This window comes from Gobio gobio (assembly GCF_949357685.1).
Source record: "Gobio gobio genome assembly, chromosome: 19".
NCBI classification, from domain to species: domain Eukaryota; kingdom Metazoa; phylum Chordata; class Actinopteri; order Cypriniformes; family Gobionidae; genus Gobio; species Gobio gobio.
The window spans coordinates 15,943,965-15,969,166 of record NC_137112.1 but is presented as its reverse complement, the minus strand read 5'-3'; the positions used below and the strand labels follow the sequence as shown (position 1 = coordinate 15,969,166).

Here is a 25,202-nt window from a genome sequence, read left to right as displayed (position 1 = left end):
TAGTTAGTGGCAGAGGTTAGTTAGTGGCAGAGGTTAGTTAGTGGCAGGGGTTATTTAGTGGCAGGGGTTATTTAGTGGTAGAGGTTAGTTAGTGGCAGGGGTTATTTAATGGCAGAGGTTAGTTAGTTGCAGAAGATAGTAAGTGGCAGGGGTTAATTATTGGCAAGGGTTAGTTAGTGACAGAGGTTAGTTTGTGGCAGAGGTTATTTAGTGGCATAGGTTAGTTTGTGGCAGAGGTTAGTTAGTGGCAGAGGTTAGTTAGTGACAGAGGTTAGTTTGTGGCAGAGGTTAGTTAGTGGCAGAGGTTAGTTTGTGGCAGGGGTTAGTTGTCACTACAAGCGAGAAAGGTTGACATGAAGCCGCTTAATCACCAACCTCCGGGGAATCGCCTGTTTTAAACAGAGGAGTGTCTGCTGGTGAAAAGAGAATGCGACAGAGCCCGTAATAAAACAAGAATCAACATGGACTTGGCTTTAGGAGATGGAGAGAACTGAGGAATTTGAAATGTTGTAAAAGCGACCCGGAGATGATGGTGTTTTTATTACACAACAGGTGAGTAAGGTGTTTTATTGAACAGATGCCATATTAACACTATATTGCCAAAAGTATTTGGACACCCCCTCCAAATCATTGAATTCAGGTGTTCCTATCACTTCCATTGCCACAGATGTATACAATCAAGCACCAAGGTGTGCAGACACTTCTACAAACATTTGTGAAAGAATGAGTCGCTCTCAAAAGCTCAGTGAATTCAAGCGTGGTACCGTGATAGGTTGCCACCTTTGCAATAAGTCCATTCGTGAAATTTCCTCACTACTAAATATTCCACACTCAACTGTTAGTGGTATTATAACAAAGTGGAAGCAATGGAAGCGTCCCATGGACGATTCTGGTTTGGCAGCTGCTAGGAAAACGGTACTTGCCTGACTGCATTGTGCCAAGTGTAAAGTTTGGTGGATTATGGTGTGGGGGTTTCTTTTAGGGGTTGGGCTTGGCCCCTTAGTCCCAGTGAAAGGAACTCTTAATGCTTCAGCATACCAAGACATTTTGGACAATTCCATGCTCCCAACTTTGTGGGAACAGTTTGGGGACAACCCTTTCCTGTTCCAACATGACTGCGCACCAGTCCATAAAGACATGGATGAGCAAGTTTGGTGTGGAGGAACTTGACTGGCCTGCACAGAGTCCTGGCCTCAACCTGATAGAACACCTTTGGGATGAATTAGATCGGAGACTGCGAGCCAGGCCTTCTCATCCAACATCAGTGCCTGACCTCACAAATGTGCTTCTAGAAGAATGGTCAAAAATTCCCATAAGCACACTCCTAAACCTTTCGGAAAGCCTTCCCAGAAGAGTTGAAGCTGTTATAGCTGCAAAGGGTGGGCCAACTCCATATTAAACCCAACGGATTAAGAATGGGGTGTCATGTGCATGTAAAGGGAGGCGTCCCAAAACTTTTGGCAATATAGTGTATCCAACAGAGTTGACTGTAAAGCATTATCTATTGTGAAGATCATGTCATGTATGGTTGTTGTAACTGTGCTGGAGTTTATTCTCAAGGAAGTAGCGTGTCTATTAAGGGGTAAAGCTACAGTAACGTCTTCAGCTAGTAAGCACAAGATCCTTTCCATCTAAACTGGTTATATCTCTTAAGACTAGTAGTGAATGTTTTATGAGCAGCAGGAGAAACATATTCATCCGCACAGTCGTGTGTGTGTGTGTGTAAAGGATTATCTGTTTATCGCCAGTCTTTGACAAAAGGCACACGGCGCAACTCAAGCCTGTCCTCACGTGAGTGCTGATGAACATTAATGAAGTTGCCATGAAACAGACACCATTGTTCCACAGGTTTAATGGCGTTAGCTGCAACCAGATCCATGTGAAGCGCCGACGTCACCCTACTGAAACTCAGCAGCCGGTCTCTTGACTCTGGCATTAGAGCAGAGTCCGGTCCCATGCAGCATCTGTCTGTTCTCTCCCAATGGACAAGAGTGTGATCAAATTTAACCACTGTGACAAGGACATATTTTGTTTCTTTGTCCCAGATCAGTGTCCTGAATGCGGCGTTAGTTTCAGCGGGAAGAGGCTGGAGGAAGCACCGGTCAGCATTCCCAACCCCTTCTCCAACGGACACAAAGTCCCATGTGCTTTTCTTGTGGCATCAACAGAAGACAATGTGCTCAGGTAAGACCATTAAAATGCTGCTAGATCTTATGGAAGTTCCTGTCGCTCTTATAAAAGAATGTCACTGTCCTCATATCAAGATTGATCTGAACAGTTTCTTTGACTGATGCTGTACTTTTTGCAGGGATTTTGATGGCCGCTCTGATCTACATACAGGGATCACCAACACTAACGGTATGTCATTTTAACACGGAAAAGTGCTATAGTACATATATTTTATAAGGAAATACATCTACTTGTGCTGCAAATGCAAAAATGTTTCTGTACATATGTTTTACAGTAGAAGGATGTTTCCAGAAGTCCCTGCAGTTTTATTTAAATAGTTACATTTCTCATACCGTTCTCATTTACAGTTATTAGGATTTGCAAGAGTATGTAGTTTTATTCTTCTTATAATCAGGGTTAACTAAAACTATAACCATAAAATAAAATAGATTTTTTTTGGGAGAAAAAAAAAAGTATGAAATTCGTTATACACATGTAACAGCCCAACACCTTCAAAAAAAGTCCCTGGGAGCAAAATCTGAAAACCAACAGGAAGTGAGATGTTTAGAATTTTCTCAGCAAAATTTCCAGGCGTTGTACTGGTGGCAGGGGTTGGTTAGTTAGTTAGTTAGTGACAGAAGTTAGTTGGTGGCAGAGGTTAGTTAGTGGCAGAGGTTAGGTAGTGGCACAGTTTAATTAGAGGCAGGTGACAGAGGTTAGATATTGGCAGAGGTTAGTTAGTGATTGAGGTTAGTCAGTGGCAGGGGTTAGTTAGTGACAGAGGTTAGATAGTGGCAGAGGTTAGTTAGTGATTGAGGTTAGTCAGTGGCAGGGGTTAGTTAATGACAGAGGTTAGTTAGTGATTGAGGTTAGTCAGTGGCAGGGGTTAGTTAGTGACAGAGGTTAGTTAGTGGCAGGTGACAGAGGTTAGATAGTGGCAGAAGTTAGTTAGTGGCAGGTGACAGAGGTTAGATAGTGGCAGAGGTTAGTTAGTGATTGAGGTTAGTTAGTGGCAGGTGACAGAGGTTAGATAGTGGCAGAGGTTAGTTAGTGATTGAGGTTAGTCAGTGGCAGGGGTTAGTTAGTGACAGAGGTTAGTTAGTGGCAGGTGAGAGAGGTTAGATAGTGGCAGGTGACAGAGGTTAGATAGTGGCAGAAGTTAGTGGCAGGGGTTAGTTAGTGGCAGAGGTTAGATAGTGGCAGAGGTTAGTTAGTGATTGAGGTTAGTTAGTAGCAGGTGACAGAGGCTAGATAGTGGCACAGGTTAGTTAGTGGCAGGTGACAGAGTTTAGATAGTGGCAGAGGTTAGTTAGTGATTGAGGTTAGTCAGTGGCTAGTTAGTGACAAAGGTTAGTTAGTGGCAGGTGACAGAGGTTAGTTAGTAATTGAGGTTAGTTAGTGGTAGAGGTTAGATAGTGGCACAGGTTAGTTAGTGGCAGGTGACAGAGATTAGATAGTGGCAGAGGTTAGTTAGTGATTGTGGTTAGTCAGTGGAAGGGGTTAGTTTGTGGCTGGTGACAGAGGTTAGATAGTGGCAGAAGTTAGTTAGTGGCAGGGGTTAGTCAGTGGCTAGTTAGTGACAGAGGTTAGATAGTGACAGAGGTTAGTTATTGGCAGGGGTTAGTTAGTGACAGAGCTTAGTTAGTGACAGAGGTTAGTTAGTGACAGAGGTTAGATAGTGACAGAGGTTAGATAGTGACAGAGGTGAGTTAGAGTAGCCAACTCCTAGAGATTTAATCTGATCAACATCATATTCGTTCAGTCTAATCTAAAGGCCTTTGTGACATTAAATTGTGAAGATCTTGAGTTTTCACTGAAGGGCGTGTCCTTGGCGGCCTCACAAAGTTCGATGTTTCACCATGAAACAGGAATTTGTTGTAACTCAAGCATACAATGTCCGATCTGCCCCAAACTTCATGTTTGATAATAGCCCTGGCCTGAAGACATCTACATGCCAATATTCAGTTAATCATAGCGCCACCTGCTGGTAGCAGGAAGTGTGGCAAATACAAATGACCTCCTATTTTTATATACTTAATCCTTTACTTAACCCTTAACCCCAGCGTTGCCATATTGCAACAATTAATTTCAACTCATTTCCTTTTTATTCCGAAAAAAATACAACATGACATTTGAACGTCTCTTTCCCACTGTCACCTGTTGAAGTGCTCTAGAAATCGCTCTATGAACCTCATTTCTAAACATCTCTTCTCAAGGGGGATTATCAAGCACCTTTGATAAGTAAATTAGAAATTTTTATTCACAAATCAACTTGGTCTAACATAGTTTTACTGTAAATTGAAGGAAAAAAAATTCCCCATTGGGATTTATTATAGATAGTAGCCTCAACAATATGATTGCAGTTATCTATTTATTTAAAGTGTTTATTTTAGCATAGTTGTGTTTATGTATAAGTATCAAAATTATTTCTTCTTTTCAGAAAATGAATACAGCGATGAATACATTTAAACAGAAAGTAAAATTATAATTTTATAGAAAAACTACTTTTTTTGATAATTTTCCATCGTGCTGCAGCGTTGAAATGTGTTGGAATTAAATGTAAATGAATGTGCTTTTTGGTCATTTAAATAAGTCAAAGCCATTTGCCCTGTTTATAATGCAGGAATAGTTTACAACTACACCAAGACTGGTGTCCAGCGAGAGCACGAGGGCTGGGAGCGCTGCATCTGCGTACCGCTGGTCCAGCCCGACATGTTCAGCCTGATGAGCCAGTGGGATCAGTATCTGGAGAAGTTCTCCTCTGATCAGATGTGGGACCCTCTGTGGCAAAGGTGACACACACACAGAAATGAAGAAGAAAAATTTGTCTGGTGTGAGTCTGGAATCAGTCTGTTCTTTTATTTTCCAGCTTTAATGAGGAAACGCACAACTGCTACAGCTACACCCTGACCTTCATCAACTGTGTGCTGGCCGCGCAGTCCAAGCCTGCCCTGAGCAAAGACCAGTTCACGCAGTCCTTCGTGCTGCCACGCATCAAGAGAGCTTCCAAATACATGATGCTGTGCCGCGAGATTTCCCAGAATCACTTTTACATTGTCAACAGCCCCCGGAGACACTCGCAGGAGAGTCCGAGTGAGGAGGACGAGGACAGCAAGAACAACTGAGCCAAGCATCATATCCTGTTGTTTAATCGTATCTTATATCAAGGTGGAATTTGATTGAACGATGCCTAAAAGTGCCTATTAATCTGAGCTGAAATGCTACTTCTGTAAAGCTGTAAAACAAAGCAGATAGAGCAACCATTGACTACCATTGTATTTTTTCCCTACTATGATAGTTAATAGTTGCTCTATCTGCTTGGTTACAAACATTGTAAATATTCTAAATATCTTCTTTTGTGTTCAGCAGAACAAAGAAACTCATACAGGTTTGGAGCAACTTGAGGGTGAGTAAAGGAAGAATTTTTGGGTGAACTATCCCTTTAATGTGGTGCATATTTACATTTGTGACCCTGGAGCACAAAACCAGTCATAAGTCTCACGGGTATATTTGTGGCAATAGCCAACAATACATTGTATGGGTCAAAATTATCAATTTTTCCAAATATAATTAGGATATTAAGTAAAGATCATGTTCCATGAAGATATTTTGTAAATTCCCTACCGTAAATATATAAAAAATGTATTATTAGTAGTTATATGCATTGCTATGGACTTCATTTGGATAACTTTAAAGGAGATTTTCTCAATATTTAGATTTTTTGGTAACCTCAGATTCCAGATTTCCAAATATTCTCATATCCTAACAAACCATACATCAATTAAATATTCTTTATTCAGCTTTCAGATGAGGTATACATCTCGATTAAAAATTTGACCCTTATGACTGGTTCACAACTTCTGAAGTGGGAATTGTCAATTTCAGATAGCACCTGAAGGCAGTATTATTTTCAGGGAAACATGGCTAAAGTAGTTCCAGCAGGTTTTGACCGCATTACAGTTCCATATCACTCTGCCAAATTATTTCAAAGATCCTTACAGATGACAACAGCGAAAAAACCAAAACCCACAGCGACACTGACCGAGCAAAGAAATATAGTAAACAAATTCTTCCATGCTCATACAAAAAAAAAAGTTATGTATGGAAAGCTCATACTCTCTCTCTCTCTCTCTCTCTGCTCTTCCACTCAAACTGATGATTTTATCAGTAAAATAGTTAAGCAACGTAAAAGCTACATGATATATCTCAGTAGCGAGGTAACGCCGCTATTGCTGAAGCTGATAAACTTACACTTTCACTATCAGTAGAGATGCTGATGCCGAACACTGTTGAGACTTGGGTCATTCACACACACTTAAAGGGGTCATGAATTGAGAAATCAACTTTCCCTTGAGCTTTTGATATATACAAGGTCATGTTAATAAAAATAATATCCTGTAAGTTTCAGAGCTGAAAACTTCTGGGCAAAGAAAAGCTTTTATAGACACCAGGCCCAGCAAACGATCGATTTCAGAATATGCCACACCTTGACGTTATCATGTGGTGAAACACCGCCTCTGCAGAAGAAGATCAACGCCTACTTCATCACTGCCTGTTTACCCCCGCCCACCGATTCACGCATGTAACAATAGGCCTAGTGTTAAACCATTGAGCTACAAAGCAATAAACATGCCGTTGAGGATTACAAAATATACAAAATATTGTGCAGTGACTAGGTTCAACAGTAATACAAGTAACTGTGTTCATTCTAATGCCTGATCTGAAATGTGATGATTCATGTAGTCAAATGTTCTTTGTCTGTGTCAGTAAGTCAGACCAGTGACTAAACATCAACTTGCCTTGTTTCTCTTAGTATGATGAAAATATCTATTTATCTATTATATCTAATATCGATTATATCTGTTATTTAAAGGTCCCATGGCATGGATTTTTTTATTTTATTTTATAATGTATTCTGAGGTGTACTTATATTGTTAGTATGATTTTTACATCATAAAAATTTAAATTTAGAAATAAAAGGCATTTTTTCTATACTGATGTTTGCCCTCTGGCCGAATGCCCTGTTTCAAGGAGCGTGTCTGCTGTGAGACTTAAGTAACAACGCCCACTGTTGTGATTGGCTGACATCTTTGCATTTAAAATGAGTATTAGATCTTGTAGCGGAGGGGGTGTGGTTTAACGAGGTCTACGAGGCACAAGCCTGCCAGAGAGACAGATGGACCTGAGTTCACTTCTGATCAGTTCTCTCAGCACGTCTTAGTTCAGTGAACTGTTGTAGTTACTAGCATGTACTTCAGGTTATTCGTTTATTTCTAGTCGGAGGGACTGTCACTCATGTCAGAGTTAGTAACTTTAGTAAATTATGGATCAGCGCTGACTCGAGACGCGAACCGTTTCGAACGATTCAGTCCGATTTGGTGAACTGGTTTGACCGGTTCACAAAAAAACACCGGTTCAAAAGAATGATTTATTCGCAAATCGGACATCACTAGTGGACCAGAGACGGAGCGATTGCTAACAAAGTTATAATGTAACTACTGAGTTGTGAGAGCGCTGTCAGCGCAAGTTTATTTAGTTTGTATCTGAGAGTTCTAAATAAACACCCAGTCCCAGTGACGCAGAGCCCGTCTTCCTCCTTATTCTACCAACTTTGTAACACGTGTAATGTACCATTACAGCTGTCTAGATGAACGAGTTACGAGTAAGTGTTGAAAATAGCATTATTTTGAGATATTTTCCTATCATATGAAAAGCGTCAGTGACGCGCAGTGAGTACACAGCGCAAACAAAGACACAACAGCAGTAATCGAATGTAATCCAGTTTATTGTGGGAATAGCTGGCTAGCCTTGCCCGGATACCCTGCAGTCACCCCCCTTCTGCTTAATCTCGCGCCGCGTAAGGCGCCTCCGCTGTGGGTGATATGCAGTACTGGGGGTCGGTGATGTTGAAGGCCGACCGGCCAGTGCAACCCGAGCCTCGGCGTGCGTGAGGTTTATCTCTAAAGATGTGGCTCTGCCGATGTTAGGTAGAAACTCACGACTATATGCACATTTTAGAACAGATAGACGCGACGAGGACGTACAAAAACACTGACTCACAAGATAGAAAACACCGTTTTCGGGAGAGAGAGAAGCCGCCGCGTGTGTACGAATAATACATTTCTGTGTGAACTTGAATAATTAGCTACACATCAGAAATCACTGATCACAGATCAGAAGGAACTGAAAAAAGACTTCTGTTTGTACATCCAAACACTGAGAAACTGCCAGCATTCACTCGTTCACAGGCCATGATCTCTCGAGGACACACAAATATGGCACTCGCATGGGCGTGCCAAATTCTCTGGGTGGAGGAAAGGGAGGTAACCGTTCCTGCTATGACGTCATAACAGGAAAATTCAAGATCAGCTAGTCTGAGCTGTCATTTTCTCAAAGGCAGAGAAAGACAGCCAAAACTCGGTTTACACCGATCAAAATTTCTAGCCACTTGGGGACAATATTCAGGCTAGGGGAACTCATATTAATGTTGAAAAACCTCATAAAATGAAAATTTCATGCCATGGGACCTTTAACAGTGATTAAATTCTATAAAGAAAGCGATCAAAGAAAGCTCCCTTTGCAATAGTTTGAGCAGCGTGCGCTGAACCTATCAATCAAACAGGAGAGTTTATCAGTGACTCTCGTTTTATTCAATGAATCTCTTAACTAGGGTGATTTCAGGGTGATTGGGACACTTTTTGCCATTGAGATGACTTAAAAGTGTCCCAATCACCCTGAATTCACCCTATATCACGTTTGCACTGTTAGTGAAGATGAAAGCATTCATTAGTGTACAGAAACTGAGTTGCAATGACGAGATCGCTGCTTTAATGTGCTCAACATAATAATAATAATATTACATTTTATTTGTAACGCACTTTACATTAAACAAAATCTCAAAGTGCTACAGATTTAAATAAATAAATAAGAATAAATAAAACTGAAAAATAAAGTAACAAATGAATCAAAAGCTCTGCTAAAAAGGTGGGTTTCAAGACCACATTTAAAAACATCAACAGTCTGTGGGATCCGCAAGTGGTCAGGGAGAGCATTCCACAGACTGTTTAGCTGCAGAAAGTTTTGCTTCATCCACGCCTTTATCTCATCCAGGCAAGTGATCAAAGTGGATGGAGTGAGGTCAGCAGAGGGGGAAGAATTTGTCCTAAGGTAAAATTGAGTGTCATCAGCATAGTAGTGAAAAGAAATCCCATGCCGGCTGATGACACGGCCAAGGGGGAGCATGTAGAGGATGAACAGGATGGGGCTGAGCACTGAGCCTTGAGGGACACCGCAGGTGATGCTGGGAGACAGGGATGTAGCTTCTCCCAACGCAAAATATTTAGTTCTCCCAGTGAGATACGATGAGAACCAGTTGTGGACAGAGTCAGAGAGCCCGATGGTGGAATGTAAGCGGTGAAGGAGGATGTTATGATCAACCGTATCGAAAGCTGCAGATAAGTCCAGGAGGATGAGAAGGGATGGGGAACCAGCATCTGCCGCCATCAAAAGGTCGTTTGTGACCCTGACCAAAGCTGTTTCTGTCTGATGATAGCAGTTTTGAGTGATGAAGGAACATGGCCAGCCTGGAGGGAATGATTAATGATTTTGGTTATAAGGGGACTTAAGACACAGAGGTTAAATTTTACCAAGGCTGTGGGAAAAGGATCCAGTGCACAGGTGGATGGTTTCATCTTTCTGATGATGTCCTCAACCTCGCACTGTGTGATGATGGAGAAGCAGCAGAGATGTAAGTCCCAGGCTGTGGATCGACAGTCAGGACAGGCAGAGCGGAGGTGCTAGAAAGGTGAAAGTGGATGTTGTCTACTTTGTTCCTAAAAAAGGTCATGAACTTATTGCACCTCTCTTCTGTGGCTTCTGCAAAAGAGTGAGTTTGCGGTTTGAGGATGTGGTTTATAGTGGAGAAAAGTTTCTTGGAGTTTCCAGGGTTATTGTTAATGATGCAAGAGTAGAACTGCGACTGAGCATCTCTCAATGACCTTGCGTATGCCTTCTGATGTTCTCTATAAGCTAGCCTATGAACAGTGAGTCCTGAAAGCTTGAGACGCCTCTCAAGTACACGCCCAACCGTCTTGTGTGTGATCGGCTACTGCAACCTTTCATGCCACGATCTTAATATAATGCCATAGATCTAAATGAAACACTTTTCACGATTAGTTAGATGATGTCTCCCAGCGGACATGCCCCTTAAAATGGAACGTTCAGAGCAGAAGGCTAAAGACAGGGTAGGAAAATGCCTTTTATTTATAAATTATGACAATTTTTGATGTAAAAAGCATTCTAACATTATAAGTGAACCCCAGGAAACATCATAAAACAATTAAAAAAACAACGCAGTTCATGACCCCTTTAATAACTGCATCAGTGGCTCAAGGCTCCGCTGGCTCTAAAATTACGTTTTTGAATTTGCAACGGAGGCGTGGGTTCAGATCCATTCGAATATAGTCCTGCACACACTTTTAAGACAAAAACCTGACAAATGTCTTGAAATACATCAATGATTTGAGTTGTGGTAACTGTAGAATAAGTGGAATTTAATTATTAGAGAATAATGCACACCTGAGGTGTAACGGCCACATTCCTTACGTAAGCTTTCTTTGAACCGTTCGGCCCGACGGTAGAAACACTTTTTGTGATAAAACACAATGAACTCCACTGGTCTTCTCTCCATATATTTATTGTTGAACACTCTTTGACTGTGTCTGGATGTTGTTTAAACAATCTGCATGTTTTTAAAAAATATAAATAATATTTTGAAGCAAAATAAAGATGTAAGGAATGTAAAAAGGACTGCTGGCTCAAACGTCCTCCTGTTCTGTGCGCTCTCTTGAGGAGACCCATCTGCTCACCAGCACCTCCTGCAACACATGAGGGACATCACAGATATCCAGACGTGAGCAGAAACTCTGGAAACACACACTCTGCCCTCCTGTACCTGTACGGTGAACCGCTTCACACACTCCGGCGAGGACAGCTCGTCTTCTGTCAGATCTGATGGAGTGATAACGTAGCAAAGCATCAGTTCCTGCACAGGAAACACACACTCAGTGAGAAGACACCAGACTGATCACATTCACTCACTGCACTTTCCATAAACGGGGCCTTGACTCTTTCTTTGGTTCTTTTACAGTAAAGTGTCAGTGAAAGGAAGTGTTGAACCTTCAGAAACGGTTCATCTTCCACCTCAGGAGGAATCTACATTTGATCTGACCTGTTTTCTGAATTTTGTCAACCCGTTTTAAAAATGGAGTTACCCTGATGTGTGATTTGGGAATTTTATAGCAATAAACATTACATACCCATCTAAACTGAGCAACAACAACAACAATGTGATTACCCTCAAATTTCTCAAAAGAGTTTAGACCAAATGTTGGTTTGTAGTTATAAACATACATTGGTTTAAATGTCAATAAATAATAAATATGATGGTTTAAATTATATACGAAAGTTTTTAATAATCAAATAAAAAATAAAATAAATAAGTAAGGGATAATCCACGGCTAGCTGTGCATTAAACTATTTTAATGCTCGATGTGGAGGCAGAGAGCCGAAGCCGAGTGCATTCAGAGTTTAATGCACAGCCGTGGATTATCACGCTTATACTCAAGTTAAAGCTGTTGATGTCATCTACTTGTGAATTTAACTTGTGCACCAAATTGTATTATTGCATAAAACATTTCCAAATAAAGCAGCGTTTCTATCCCATGCGCTCAAGAGAACAGAATCATCACTTCCTGAGAAATTGGCTCAAAATATCAGTAATAAACTAAGTTGCTCACACACACACACCCACCCACCATAAATGAGTGTCGTCTCAGAGCGTCAGAGAACACACACACACACACAGTCAAGTGTCAGGCGAAACACACACACAAAAATCATAAATGAGTGTCGTCTCAGAACGTCAGGCAAAACACACACACACACACACACACACACACACACACACACACACACACACACACACCATAAATGAGTGTCGTCTCAGAGCATCAGGCGAAACACACACACCCCATAAATCAGTGTCGTCTCAGAGCGTCAGAGAAAACACACACACACACACACACAGTCAAGTGTCAGGCGAAACAAACACACACACATCATAAATGAGTGTCGCCTCAGAGCGTCAGGCGAAACACACACACACAAACAAACATCATAAATGAGTTGCGCCTCAGAGCGGCAGGCGAAACACACACACCATAAATGAGCGTCGTCTCAGAGCGAAACACACACACACGCAAAAAACTTTTCACGCAATTTTTTCCTGTGTTGAGATGCTGGTGTTTGGGAACACAATCGTGTGAGATGCTTCTGGAGGAATACACACACACACACCATGTTCTCTTGCGTTGGGATGCTGGTGTTTGGGAACACAATCGTGTGAGATGCTTCTGGAGGAATACACACACACACACACACACACACACACACACACACACACACACACACACACACACACACACACAGTGTCATGTTCTCTTGCATTGGGATGCTGGTGTTTGGGAACACAATCATGTGAGATGCTTCTGGAGGAATACACACACACACACACACACACCATGTTCTCTTGCGTTGGGATGCTGGTGTTTGGGAACACAATCATGTGAGATGCTTCTGGAGGAATACACACACACACACACCATGTTCTCTTGCGTTGAGATGCTGGTGTTTGGGAACACAATGGTGTGAGATGCTTCTGGAGGAATACACACACACACACACACACACACACAGTGTCATGTTCTCTTGCGTTGGGATGCTGCTTTGGGAACACAATCGTGTGAGACACTTCTCGAGGAATTAAACCAAATTATTCTGATCACAGACTTTGACTCAGGCGTTTCAGAGCCACCAAACCAACATTTGAGATGCTGCGATGCCATTGGTCTGCTGATTAGGCCAGTTATCCAATCACAGCCTCTGCTGAGGCAAAGTCACCTGAGGTTTAGAAACCGAGTCAAACGCTTCAGGAACAAAAATAAATGTAGGGCGGGGCTTGCCTTGATTTGGTCTGTGGGGAATTGATTGGATGGTTGTGGTTTGCTATTCTTGGATCTAATGTGAGTGACAGGTTGACCTGCCCTCGTCATCAGAGATGTCATAAGCAGTGTGGTACCTTTGAGACGTTCCCAGTGGTTCTGCTCAGAGCGGCGAGAGACCTCCAGCTGAAGGGCCGCAGGGAAGCACCTCTGAAACATGCGTCCACTCTCTCCACCACTACGGAGTAGCTGAAGGCAGAATGAAACCTTTCTCACTGAAATTACTTCAACGCAGTAAAGTAGTAACTCTAAGGCTGACATGAAAGTTATTCTAAAGGTGGTTGTTAGGGTGTTCTGAGTGGTTGCTAAGGTATTAAGCGTGGTTGCTATGGTGTTGCTAGGCAGTTGGTAGTTGTCACAGATGGTTACTATGGAGTTTTTATAGAGTTCTTAACATGTTAAGATCGTGAAAGCAGCATAAATTGGGTTCTGAATGCCGTTTAATGATGAATTATGATTTGCAAGTCGACTGGACTTTGACGCAACATCAATGCAGAGATTAACTAGCAAACTATTCCAACAAACCTTGCATGATAAAACGGTGGTCCTTTACGGTAGAGCACTAGAAAAGAGAGAAATAAAGGATCAGCATTAGAACAAATGAGAATATGAGAACTGAGAAAGCAAACAAGATGCAACTCTATAGTGCGCTCGGAGTGAGAGTCATGTGTCAACGCTACCATCGTCTGCTGAAGTTCACAGCCAAGAGTCAGTTTCCAGCGAGCCACGGTGCGATGGGTCGGAGTGCAAGGAAAGCAATGCTTAATACACCTGAATAATTCACCCGGCCACCTCCAGTGTTACACACACTACTTGGAAAATCTCTCTCAGCCGCTGGACTCAAGTTAATTCAGGGTCAGACCTAAATGTTTTAGAGGGACACGCCATAAACGACAGAGCTCGAGAACAGATGCCAGTCGTTTAAATGGGTTCTTGCATGAACATTAGAGCTTATCTAGATTTTTATATTTTCTGCCGAAAGCGCGAGTGCTTTGCGTTCACTGGATGCGACGTTGCTAGGATGTGCTGTCATTCCACTGACAGCTTTTTGTCTGTGCATTGCTTCATGACATGCATGGCTTGATTTTCTGTGAAGTCTTTTGAAAATGATTTTCATACACTTTATTTGAAGCTTCCTGGTTACAGTGCAAGAATTACACATAAGCACCGAGTAATATTAACAACAGGAACTTCCTATAGCATTAGGGTTAGTTACTTGTAATAGTGCATATTCAACTAGTAAGTACACAAGGACACTGTAAAAAGTTACACCAACTTTTTTAGTATAAAGTGTTACCAATTTCTTTTCTTTAAAAGTGTAGTTACAAACTTCTTTTGTAGTTTTTTTTAAATTGTCTTTGTTGTTACCCATTTTTCTTTACACTTAAAGAAAAAAAGTTAACTAATATATTAGTTTTACAAACTCTTTTTTCTTTAGAGGTGTAGTGTTACCCTCTTTTCCTTTAAGTGATAAATATAAAGAATTTTTTTTCAGTAAAATATCCAAAAACCACTAGGACAGTGTTATATTTTTTGTTCAGTTGAGTACTTACAATATCCCAAATGTTTCCAACTATTTGTAAATCGTGAGAAAATTGCTATATTAACCAAGGAACCGGGACATGTGAGGAAGTCGCCTGTTAATTGCGTCATATCTGCGTTCCCCTTGGTTTCCGGTTTTATTTTGCAGAAACACTTTACTCTTACTACAGTGTGTCATAGCAGCCGCTGAGCAAACGCACAGAGTAAAGTCATAACATAATTTTCAACACACTCAGATGTATCTAATATGATGAACAGAGCTGCGTTATCTCATACTCATGACCGAAAAAGCGGAAGTGGCGCCGGCGACTGTGTAATAATAAAAGTCCCACCGGTGACTATGCCATAATAAAAGTCCCGCTGCTTGCGTGGCGTGTTCCGCTCTTCTTATTAACAATCGCTCCAGCGGCCTTGCTCAGCTCCACAACACTTGGTCCGGCTCTGCTTCATACAGTAACATTAATAATTGCATCCATGAATATGATTTATTTTCCACCGGCTGTGAGGTGAAGACCACATGTCCCAGGATTCTGCGCTCAAACTTGGCATCATCAAACTATGCCTTTGTTTTGAACCTCTAGTGGACGGAAAAGTTACATAGTGCACCTTTAAAGGACAACTCCGGTGAAAAATGAACCTAGGGATAATTAACACATGGTTACCGAGTAGATCGTTCTCTGGGATGTGTTTTCATGAAAATCGAATGTAAAGAGTTTTATCTCTAAAAACAGATTAGCTTATAACGCTAGTAAATGGGGCACAGACAGATTAACAGTTTAATAAGAAGATACTTTATAAAGACAGAACATTACGCGTATACAGACAGGAGTCATCTTGGAAAACAGTCTCGACAAGTCGAGCCACGAACGCTGTGCTAAGTGAGCTGGTCGATAGGAATTATCGTAGCTTAGCACAGCGTTCGTGGCTCGACTCGTCGAGACTGTTTTCCAAGATGACTCCTGTCTGTATACGCGTAATGTTCTGTCTTATCAGATAAGTATCTTCTTATCAAACTGTTTGTACACTTACAAAGTTCTCAATGCTTCGGTTTGCATGTAGGGACCCTCATTATGCTACCATGAAAACGCATCCCAGAGAACGATCTACTCGGTAACCATGTGTTAATTACCCCTAGGTTCATTTTTCACCAGAGTTGTCCTTAAAGCGTTACATTTTTCTTTAAAAGTGATTACATATTTTTATTTAAGAGTTACGAACTTCTTTAAAAGAGTAGCGTTACCAACTTCTTTTTCTTTAGGTATAAACTTACATTTTTTCTTTAAAAGTATAGTTATAATATTTTCTTTAAGTGTAAAGTTTAACCTTTTTTTTTTTAAAGCTGCAGTCCCTAACTTTTTGCGCTCTAGCGGTTAATAAACTGAACTGCATGCGTCTTGCAGAAGAACATTGCAGCCGGAGCTACTTCTCTCTGTTTATGTCTATGGCGAGTCATGCAGGGACTGTGCTCCTCCACAGCGGTTCCTACCAGACCGGTCTGAAATAGTTCCAATATAAACACTTATTACAAGTGTACCATAATGATTCAGGCTGTACAATTTTTGTAAATATTGAACAAAAAAAGTTATGGACAGCAGCTTTAAATGTAGTGTCACAAACAAAGTGCGGTGTTACCTTTTTTCTTTAAAAGTGTAACATTACACATTTTTTCTTTAAAGGGTTAGTTCTGAAAATTCTGTCATTAATTACTTTCATGTCGTCCGACACCCGTAAGACGGAACACAAATCAAGATATTTTTGTTGAAATCCGATGGCTCAGAAAGGCCTCCATTGGCAGCAATGACATTTCCTCTCTTAAGACCCATAAAAGGTACTAAAGACGTCGTTAAAAAGTCTCACTACAGTGGTTCTACAATAATTTTATGAAGCAACAAGAATAGTTTTTACGCGCAAAAAAAGAATAAAAATAACGACTTTATTCAACAAGTTCTTGTCTTCCGTCTGGGACTCTGACGTGAACTCATGAAGCATGCGCGAGAATATATGACGTAGAGCTGGCGTTCTGTTGAATTCTACATTGATTCTGCTGACATATTTACGAAGACTGTTTGATGTATAGAACAGCTTAGATATGGCGCGTCTTGCTCTGTTTGTAAACAAAGTTCCTCGCTTCCGACTCTATGTCATATTCTCGCGCATGCGTCGTGGTGCTTCGTGAGTTCACGCCAGAGGCCCAGACGGAAGACAAGAACTTGTTGAATAGTCGTTGTTTTGATTTTTTTTGCACACAAAAACTATTCTCGTTGCTTCATAAAATTATTGTAGAACCACTGTAGTGCGATGGACTTTAACGACGTCTTTAGTACCTTTTATGGGTCTTGAGAGAGGAAATATCATTGCTGCCAATGGAGGCCTTTCTGAGCCATCGGATTTCAACAAAAATATCTTAATTTGTGTTTTCCGAAGATGAACAAAGGTCTTACGGGTGTCGAACGACATGAGGGTAAGTAATTAATGACCGCATTTTCATTTTTGGGTGAACTAACCCTTTAAGTGTAGTGTTAACACCACTGTAAAAAAACGATATCACACTATATGAATGTGAATGAACTTGGAATTGCTTGCTACATTTATTATCAAAATGACCCTGCATTGGGAATTATGAACGAATGAATGAATGAGGTATTTATAAAGTGCTTTTTTTCTATATACTGATGTACACCCAAAGCGCAGGGGACAAGGGTCTCTCCTCAATTAATCAGTTTGATGTAGTTCAGGTTTTCAGTTGAGAGTTTGTGAGAAATATTCTTACTTAAGTCAGTTCCATATTTAATTCCAGACTTCGGCACCCAGCCTTTACTGCGGAAATAGTGATAGGCAGCGTAGGAGGTGGAGAAGTTGGGCTGCAGTGAACGAAACATCGTCCAAAGCTGAGCGACTGACAGGGCTTCCTGTAGAAAACAGCACCAGACAGAACTTAGGGACCAATTAAGAAAAATCACATTTAGATGACGCACACAGAAGGACGGCAAAAACTCACCCCGCTGTAATAAATGGACAAGCATCCAAGAGCATAAACCAGAAAGAAAGCCTGAAACACAAAGACAAGCATCTTGTTAGGAGACAAATTATTCTGCCGCCCACCCTGCATCGCTTCTCAATTGATTTGCTTGGTTGCTAACAAGGTTATGTTAGGATGTCTCCTAAATCACACCGGCTTAGGTTCAAACCGACGATAGCCGTCTTAAGACATTACACAGGGGAACGTCAGGCAAAGGTAAAGCATACAGCCGGGATGATGAATAATCAATTATACAATATCACACATTCCTCAGAACGCTCTGTTCAACACTCTGCTCAGACTCTAGGGTGTATTTAACTGGAGAATGATGGGATGTGATTATATCAACGAGAGGGAGCGGTAATTTCAGTAAGCTGTTGTTGAGGGAGGTTGAATTAACACGCAACATTCGGAGAAAGGGAGAATCGAGTAGATAAGACATTCACAGCTTCAGTTCTGCTGTTTGGATTGGCTCTGAGCAATGAAATCGCTCGACTACATTCAGCTGTAACAATAACATACTTTAATAACTCAAACCTGACAGATAAAAACCAAGGGCACGAGCCCACATTGATGGAGGGCTGGGAAATAATTGCAGCAATATCCAATATGTGGACGGACAGGATTTCTTGGGCTTGAAACTTCAGGTTAGCGCTGACGAGTCACTCACTTCTTCATAACTCAGCTGCAGGTACTCCATCATGGTGAATGGGTTGATTCTGCACACCAACTTGCCCAGCTGGTCCTGACATAGGAAAGAGTCCATTACTAGCAGGCTCATTCTTAAAACGAAGACTGGACACTGAAATCTATTTTACAATAGTGTCTTGGAAAACAAAGTTCTTCTAGAAGCATGCATCTAATTCAGAAACACAAAAAGGCACTTTCCCTCACTATTTGACCTATGACTTTTCCATATAGGGGCGTGCGATATTGACAAAAAAACCTCAATATTTTCCAGGATTTTATAGATGACTCATCTTTTCCATTAAGTTTAAATTGATTTTTGTTGACGTTGAATATTGATATTTGAAATAAATGAAAAGATCCTTTAAATGTGAAATTAAAAAGACCACCAGTAGGTGGCAGCAAGTCACTTTTAATGAGCGAGTCATTGCGATTCAACCGATCCATTCAAATGGCTGATTCATTCAGGAACAAAGCGTTTGACCATCCTAGGCCCTGTCCCAAATGGCACCCTAAACTCTCACGGTCTTCCTCTGAGTCCGCACTTTCACGACGTAATGCCGCTTTGACTGCCGGGAAGAAGTCCGCTGCATAGCTCGCACCAGTGCAGACTCGGCAGAAGTGCGCATCGAGGGCGCATATCGACCTCAAAGGGGGCGCTCGCGAGCACCCTTCTGAGACCTAAAATGACAAATGGGACACCCTGCGGTCTCGTGGACTTAACGGACACTCCCACGCAGCGGGCATTGTAAGTCCATAAGACCGAAAGTGCACATGAAGTGTGCCATTTGGGACAGGGCCCTAATGAGTGAGACATTGAATCATTAATTCAACCGCTCCATTCAAACAGCTGATTCATTCAGGAATGAAGCATTTGACCGTCTTAATGAGCGAGTCATTGAATCATTCATTCAACTGATTCATTCAAAAAGTTGATTAATTCAGTAATGCAACGCCACGGTATGTTGCTCAGAGACGGAAATAGCTTTGGCTAATTTCAAACTATTTAAATTGGCAAAATGGAGCAAAAGCAGGCAATATTGTGTCTAAAATGTAAGTCACTTAAAGGATTAGTTCACCCCAAAAATGAATTTTTTCTCATAATGATGCTCTGCGTGATCCCAGATGAGGAATAGGGTCTTATCTAGCAAAACGATCGTCATTTTTAAATGATAAATGAATAAAAATTAATATACTTTTTAGCGTAAATTGTTCATCTTGCGCAGCTCTGCGAAGTGCTAAGGACGACGTAATCACGTCGGAAAGGTCAAGCTAGACGTAGGCAGAAGTACCGCCCCGTGTTTACAAAGCGCTTGTGTGAAGACTAATACAAACGGCCTTTACCAAAAACACTAAATTTTCAACTTCAAAATCGTCCGATATCGTTGTTTTACCTTTTTTTTGCCAAAGGGCGTTTGTATTAGTCTTCACACGAGCACTTTGTAAACACGGGGGCAATACTTCAACCTACGTCTAGCGTGACCTTTCCGACGTGATTACGAGTAGAGTAAATCACGCAGTGATAATGTACTACTCTAAACTACTAGACTACATCACATGTGTTTTTGTAAAGAGAGGAACACACTAAATGTCAGATGACACATCGTTAAAATATCAATCACGTTATAATCATAGACAATATATAAATCGCACACCCCTATTTCCATGACTTTTCCAGTTGTTCATAATTACTGGATTAAGACTTTTTTTTAAAGTAATTTTTCAACGTTTGTGTTCTCAAAGACCACAGAATACAGTTGTCAGTCCTGTATTTGAGTCCTTAATACGGTTACATTCACACACAGTTCAGTTATTTACTGGAGTGACAACGCATTCTATATAACCAAAATCGCTCATGTAAATTTTCAGGACTCAATCGCTGCTCAAATAGCTTTGATATTACGTATTTTAAAAATAGTCAACGCTTTAATTCTATAGATACATTTAGCATTTTCACCAGCAACAAATGTTAACACTAAATCTGCTAAACCTTTGCAAAGATATCCTTGGATGAAAATTTGGATATTGTACCATTAGCATTATGACCTGAAATTGGTCTTCATTCTTGCATGTGTGGATTGTGAGTTATTCTTTTGCAAATCTAGTTTAATTTACCATTGAGACGCCATCCTCTGTAGAGTTTCCACCATCATCATCATCTTCAGAAACCTCCACCAGAACATATTCATACGCTTCTGATGGGTCTGTGCTGGCCACAATCCGCTCTGAACTCATCAACTGGTTTTCATCAGGTCTACAGCCACAGTGAGCGATCCAGTCATCATGTCTACTGCACTTCACGTTGGGGTTTGAGAGCTGCTCTAGCCGCTCAGGTTCTCGAGGATAAAGTTCAGCTAGAGGGTCATAAACTGGGTTTCCTTGGCGACGGGACCCTGCAGTATCCAGATTCAGATTTAAATCTGTCTCACAAGCCACATCATCCATTGATTGGTCCACCAATGAGTCGCCGCCAGCGCTTTTGGCCTGAGATTTTGTTCGTTCTTGGCTATGTTCCTCCTTGATATCAAACTCCACTGGTTTTGTGAGTATCTGCAATGCATGATCGACAGACTCATCCTCCAGTCCTTGCATCCTGAGAGCCGCCCGTGCCCAGCTGAGCCGTTTCTGGTATCTGGTAGAAATTAATCCAACACCATTGATTATTAAGCATCTAGTGCAAACATGAGAATGACTGCATACACATCAGGGCTCCAGACTGAGACCAAATGGTGCTTTTTGCAACCCTTTTTCCTACCGGTGCGACTAAATTCTGTTAGAGGTCGCGCTGGTGCCTCCACCACATGTGTCAAACGAAATGAAAGCAGAACAAAACCACGCTACTTGTTTGATAGACGGCAATCTCTGAACCGGTTTACTCACGGGCCAATCTTGATCACGTGACACTGTTACTACACAGTGCTGGAGATCAAGAGAGAAAGCGTTTGAGTTCACGACAGAATTAATAACATCGCAGTGAGATCTAGGAGATCTAGTGTTCGGCGCAGAATTCTCTGTTATAAACCCTATCGGATGTGAAAACCAGGAGAGACATTGTGCCATGTACGAAGTTATATGCTTTTATGCTTTTCAATCCACAAGTCACCAACATTCACCATGGATTTCATTTGGTAACGCTAACTGTAACCATGGTATTGTGGAAGAAATGGTCAAATGTTTTTACATTATTCATCTCAGGGTTCATACAACATTTTAAGACTTTACTGCTTCAATTTTTCCAGCACTTCAAAGCTCTAAATATGATCTTAATATTATTATGTTTGAATTTGAATGTTTGTATTCAACTATTTGCACTAGTATTGCGATATGCAACTGCAATCGCTCATGTCTTGGACTTGGCAAATGTCTACGGTCCACATAACTGTTTATGTTTGGAATGACTGTTGTTCCATTTTGTTATTGTGAAGCGTCCTTGAGCTTGGGAAAGGCGCTATATAAATTAAACAGTATTACCATTATTATCCTATTTTAATGTTATTTTTAATGATTTGTAACTTTCAAATAGTGATTTGAGACTATCCGACTAATAAAAGTTTGGTCGACCAAGCCTCTTCTAGTCACCTATTAGGGGGCTTTCCTTTGGAAATCAGGGTCCCAGAGTCTGGAGGAAGAGAGGAGAGGCACACAATCCAGTGTAACGTTTCCACAGTCAGTGATGGTTTGGGGTGCCATGTCATCTGCTGGTGTTGGTCCACAGTGTTTTCTGAGGTCCAAGGTCAACGCCGCCGTATACCAGGAAGTTTAAGAGCACTCCATGCTTCCTGCTGCTGACCAACTTTATGGAGATGCGGATTTCATTTTCCAACAGGACTTGGCACCTGCACACAGTGCCAAAGCAACCAGTAGGACCATGGTATCCCTGTTCTTAATTGGCCAGCAAACTCGCCTGACCTGTATTGTGAAGAGGAAGAGGCGATATGCCAGAACCAACAATGCAGAAGAGCTGAAGGCCACTATCAGAGTATCAACACTATCAACCTGGGCTCTCATAACACCTGAGCAGTGCCACAGACTGATCGACTCCATGCCACGCCGCATTGCTGCAGTAATTCAGGCAAAAGGAGCCCCAATTAAGTATTGAGTGCTGTACATGCTCATCCGTTTCATGTTCATACTTTTCAGTTGGCCAAGATTTCTAAAAATCCTTTCTTTGTATTGGTCTTAAGTAATATTCAAATCCCTGAATTTGGGATTTCCCTTAGTTGTCAGTTATAATCATCAAAATTAAAAGAAATAAACATTTTAAATATATCAGTCTGTGTGTAATGAATGAATATAATATACAAGTTTCACTTTTTGAATGGAACTAGTGAAATAAATCAACTTTTTGATGATATTCTAATTATATGACCAGCACCTGTACTTTTATTTAAAATAAGACATGAATTACCACTATAACCAATAGATGGCAGCACTTATTAGATGGGCTTCCATTCTGACGTGAAGCAAATCGCTTCCGAATCAGTTGCTGGTGCCTCCATCTGTAGAACTGTGTGGCACCGGAGCCACTGCTGTCGAATCTGGAGCCCTGAAAGATGTGCAAGATTACTTACTCTGACGAGGAGATCACGGGTAGACATCTGTCTCCAATGTCTAAAAAAAAAAAAAAAAAAAAATTAAAGTTCTGCATAATTAAGGGCGTGGCCACTTTGAGTGACAGGTGGATAGCCATTTATCTGCTGTCTTTTTGTCATCGCGTCACGTCAGCTCCACCCACGTCCCGCCTCTTTGTAAATGTATTATCCGGGAGTGACGAGCGATGACGCGCTGCCAAGGCAAGCTCATCCCTACTTTACACTTCAGAATCCTATGGGTGACGTCACGGACACTACGTCCATATTCTCTTACAGTCTATGGCGCGGATTCAAGGGAGTTGTCTTCACCTCTACAGCCGGTGGAAAAGAAGCAGACGGGACTCGGGCAGAAATCATGTTCATGAATGAGATTATTAATGTTACGGTAGTATAAAGCAGAGCAGGGCCTGAACGAGTCGCTGGAGCGATTGCTGATGAGACGAGTGCGACACATGGCGACAGCAGCAGTGCTTTAATTCTGTCAGACGAGCGCTTCCGCTTCTTCCGCTCATGCGTATGTGGGGGAACGCAGCACTGTTTTAATCACATTCCACACATTTGAGTGTGTTAAAGTTATGTTATAATGCTACTCTGTGCGTTCGCTCGGCGCTACTATGAGACACTTGTTCACACTGCAGTGAGCTAGATCATATTAGGCATGGTAAAACATGGTACTCGCGGTAAAGCAAGAACACCAGATTCAAACAATAAGACTAACCTGTGTTGAGCTGTAGAATTAGTTTTCTGTCCATGAACAAACATTTGCCTACCTGTCTTATAAAACAGATCATATATTAAAGCGTCTTTGGTGTTTCCATGGTTACTACAAAATAAAACCAGAGGGTAACGGGTGATATCATTGATAGGCGACACACACACACGGTCCGGGTTAAAATAGCTTATTTCTCTGGATTTAAAGTCGGCATGAAACGGAAGTTGAGATCGTCTTTTTCTCCTTATTGTGACGTATATCCGAGTGAAACGGCTTCTGAAATTAGAAAAAATGTAGGGCGAGGCTTGATTTCGTCCTTCGGGAATTGATTGGATCGTTGGAAGTTGGGCGTTGCTAACAAAATGGAGGCAGATTTGAAGTTTGCACTCAGTTGTGTATCTATCTCTTAAATAAATGTATTTTCTTTCTAAATCTTTTCTACATAATGTTACTGAGCATATTTCCTCACTTTTCGCTGGTTTATGCTACAGATTTTACTTATTTTAAGCCTTTTATGGCTTTATTTCTGTAAAGCTTTTTTCTCAGCTCTCCCTTATAAAGGGGGCGCGCCGTAAGCGCGTTCACACGCTGCATTCCTCAGTGCGAGTCGTCACGATAAGCTGTTCGTCCGACTATATTGAGTAATTTTTACATTAAAAAAAAGCTTTTATTTCTCATATATTTCTCTCTTTTTGCCTCAAGTCCTTCTTGAAGAAGGTATTGTGTATACCGAGAAAAATGCACCTAACCACGATCAGTGACAGGTTTCTGAGAGGAGGTGCAGAAACGAGACGGGGCGATAACCCCGCCCTCGCGCCATAGCACATGACCGGGGGAGAAGAGAGGTCGTTTCATGGGGGAGGGAAAGTTAACATATTTGATTAAAGATTATAAGGGTAAATGAATTTTTAAAAAATAATGAAGTGAACAGATAAATCAGTTATAGTAAACACTACAATATTAATATAAAAATACAAATTGTAAAATTTGATTTCATGCCGCCTTTAAACATTCTTGGAAACATTTGGGATAATGTACACAAGTCAACAAAATATATAACACTGTTCTAGTGGATTTTGGAATCCAAAAATCTAACATATTGTGCCTTTAAAGTAATTAGTAATTAAAGCTGCAGTCCATAGTTTTTCCTCTTTGTCGCCATCTCTGTTCGAAATCTGCAATTGCAACGATTCGCGGAATTATCAACTTCACGTGACTTGTCGTTTAGACCTTTCTGGATCCGCCATCAAATTGATTGATAAGTTGAATTTTATCAAGTGCTGTGAGAAAAGGCTATAAATCTCCACCTCCAACATCCTCACACGCAATATAGCCTACTAGCCGGGACACCACCTTTATGTGTACAGATGTGACGTAATGACGCAAACATATGCTTGAATTTCCCGCAGAAATCCACCAGT

The 25,202-nt window shown here is 41.2% G+C and overlaps 2 protein-coding genes across 4 annotated transcripts in view; one reads left to right on the top strand and one right to left on the bottom strand.

Moving 5' to 3' along the window:
* Positions 1–1,981: 1,981 nt before the first annotated feature.
* On the top strand, positions 1,982–5,294 carry mkrn2os.2 (MKRN2 opposite strand, tandem duplicate 2; the record flags this gene model as incomplete). Its single annotated transcript, XM_079843840.1, has 4 exons — positions 1,982–2,184; positions 2,309–2,358; positions 4,793–4,961; positions 5,039–5,294. The coding sequence occupies 4 exons, from the start codon at positions 1,982–1,984 to the stop codon at positions 5,292–5,294; spliced, it is 678 nt and encodes a 225-aa protein (XP_079699966.1).
* Positions 5,295–10,846: 5,552 nt separating this feature from the next.
* The window catches only part of tsen2 (TSEN2 tRNA splicing endonuclease subunit), a 15,192-nt gene continuing 836 nt past the window's right edge, over positions 10,847–25,202 (bottom strand). The window contains exons 3-12 of one of the 3 annotated variants that reach the window (XM_079843911.1): positions 23,049–23,088; positions 22,057–22,313; positions 20,593–21,109; positions 18,461–18,535; positions 17,770–17,820; positions 17,542–17,680; positions 13,755–13,791; positions 13,307–13,418; positions 11,123–11,212; positions 10,847–11,045 (exon numbers count right to left, since the gene is read on the bottom strand). In XM_079843911.1, coding sequence (XP_079700037.1) covers positions 10,986–11,045; positions 11,123–11,212; positions 13,307–13,418; positions 13,755–13,791; positions 17,542–17,680; positions 17,770–17,820; positions 18,461–18,535; positions 20,593–21,109; positions 22,057–22,172 — 1,197 coding nt within the window. In that variant the 5' untranslated portion in view covers positions 22,173–22,313; positions 23,049–23,088 and the 3' untranslated portion in view covers positions 10,847–10,985. Of the gene's footprint in view, positions 11,046–11,122; positions 11,213–13,306; positions 13,419–13,754; positions 13,792–17,541; positions 17,681–17,769; positions 17,821–18,460; positions 18,536–20,592; positions 21,110–22,056; positions 22,859–23,048; positions 23,089–25,202 lie in introns of those variants that run through there. The other 2 variants (XM_079843910.1, XM_079843912.1) reach the window with 2 other exon arrangements.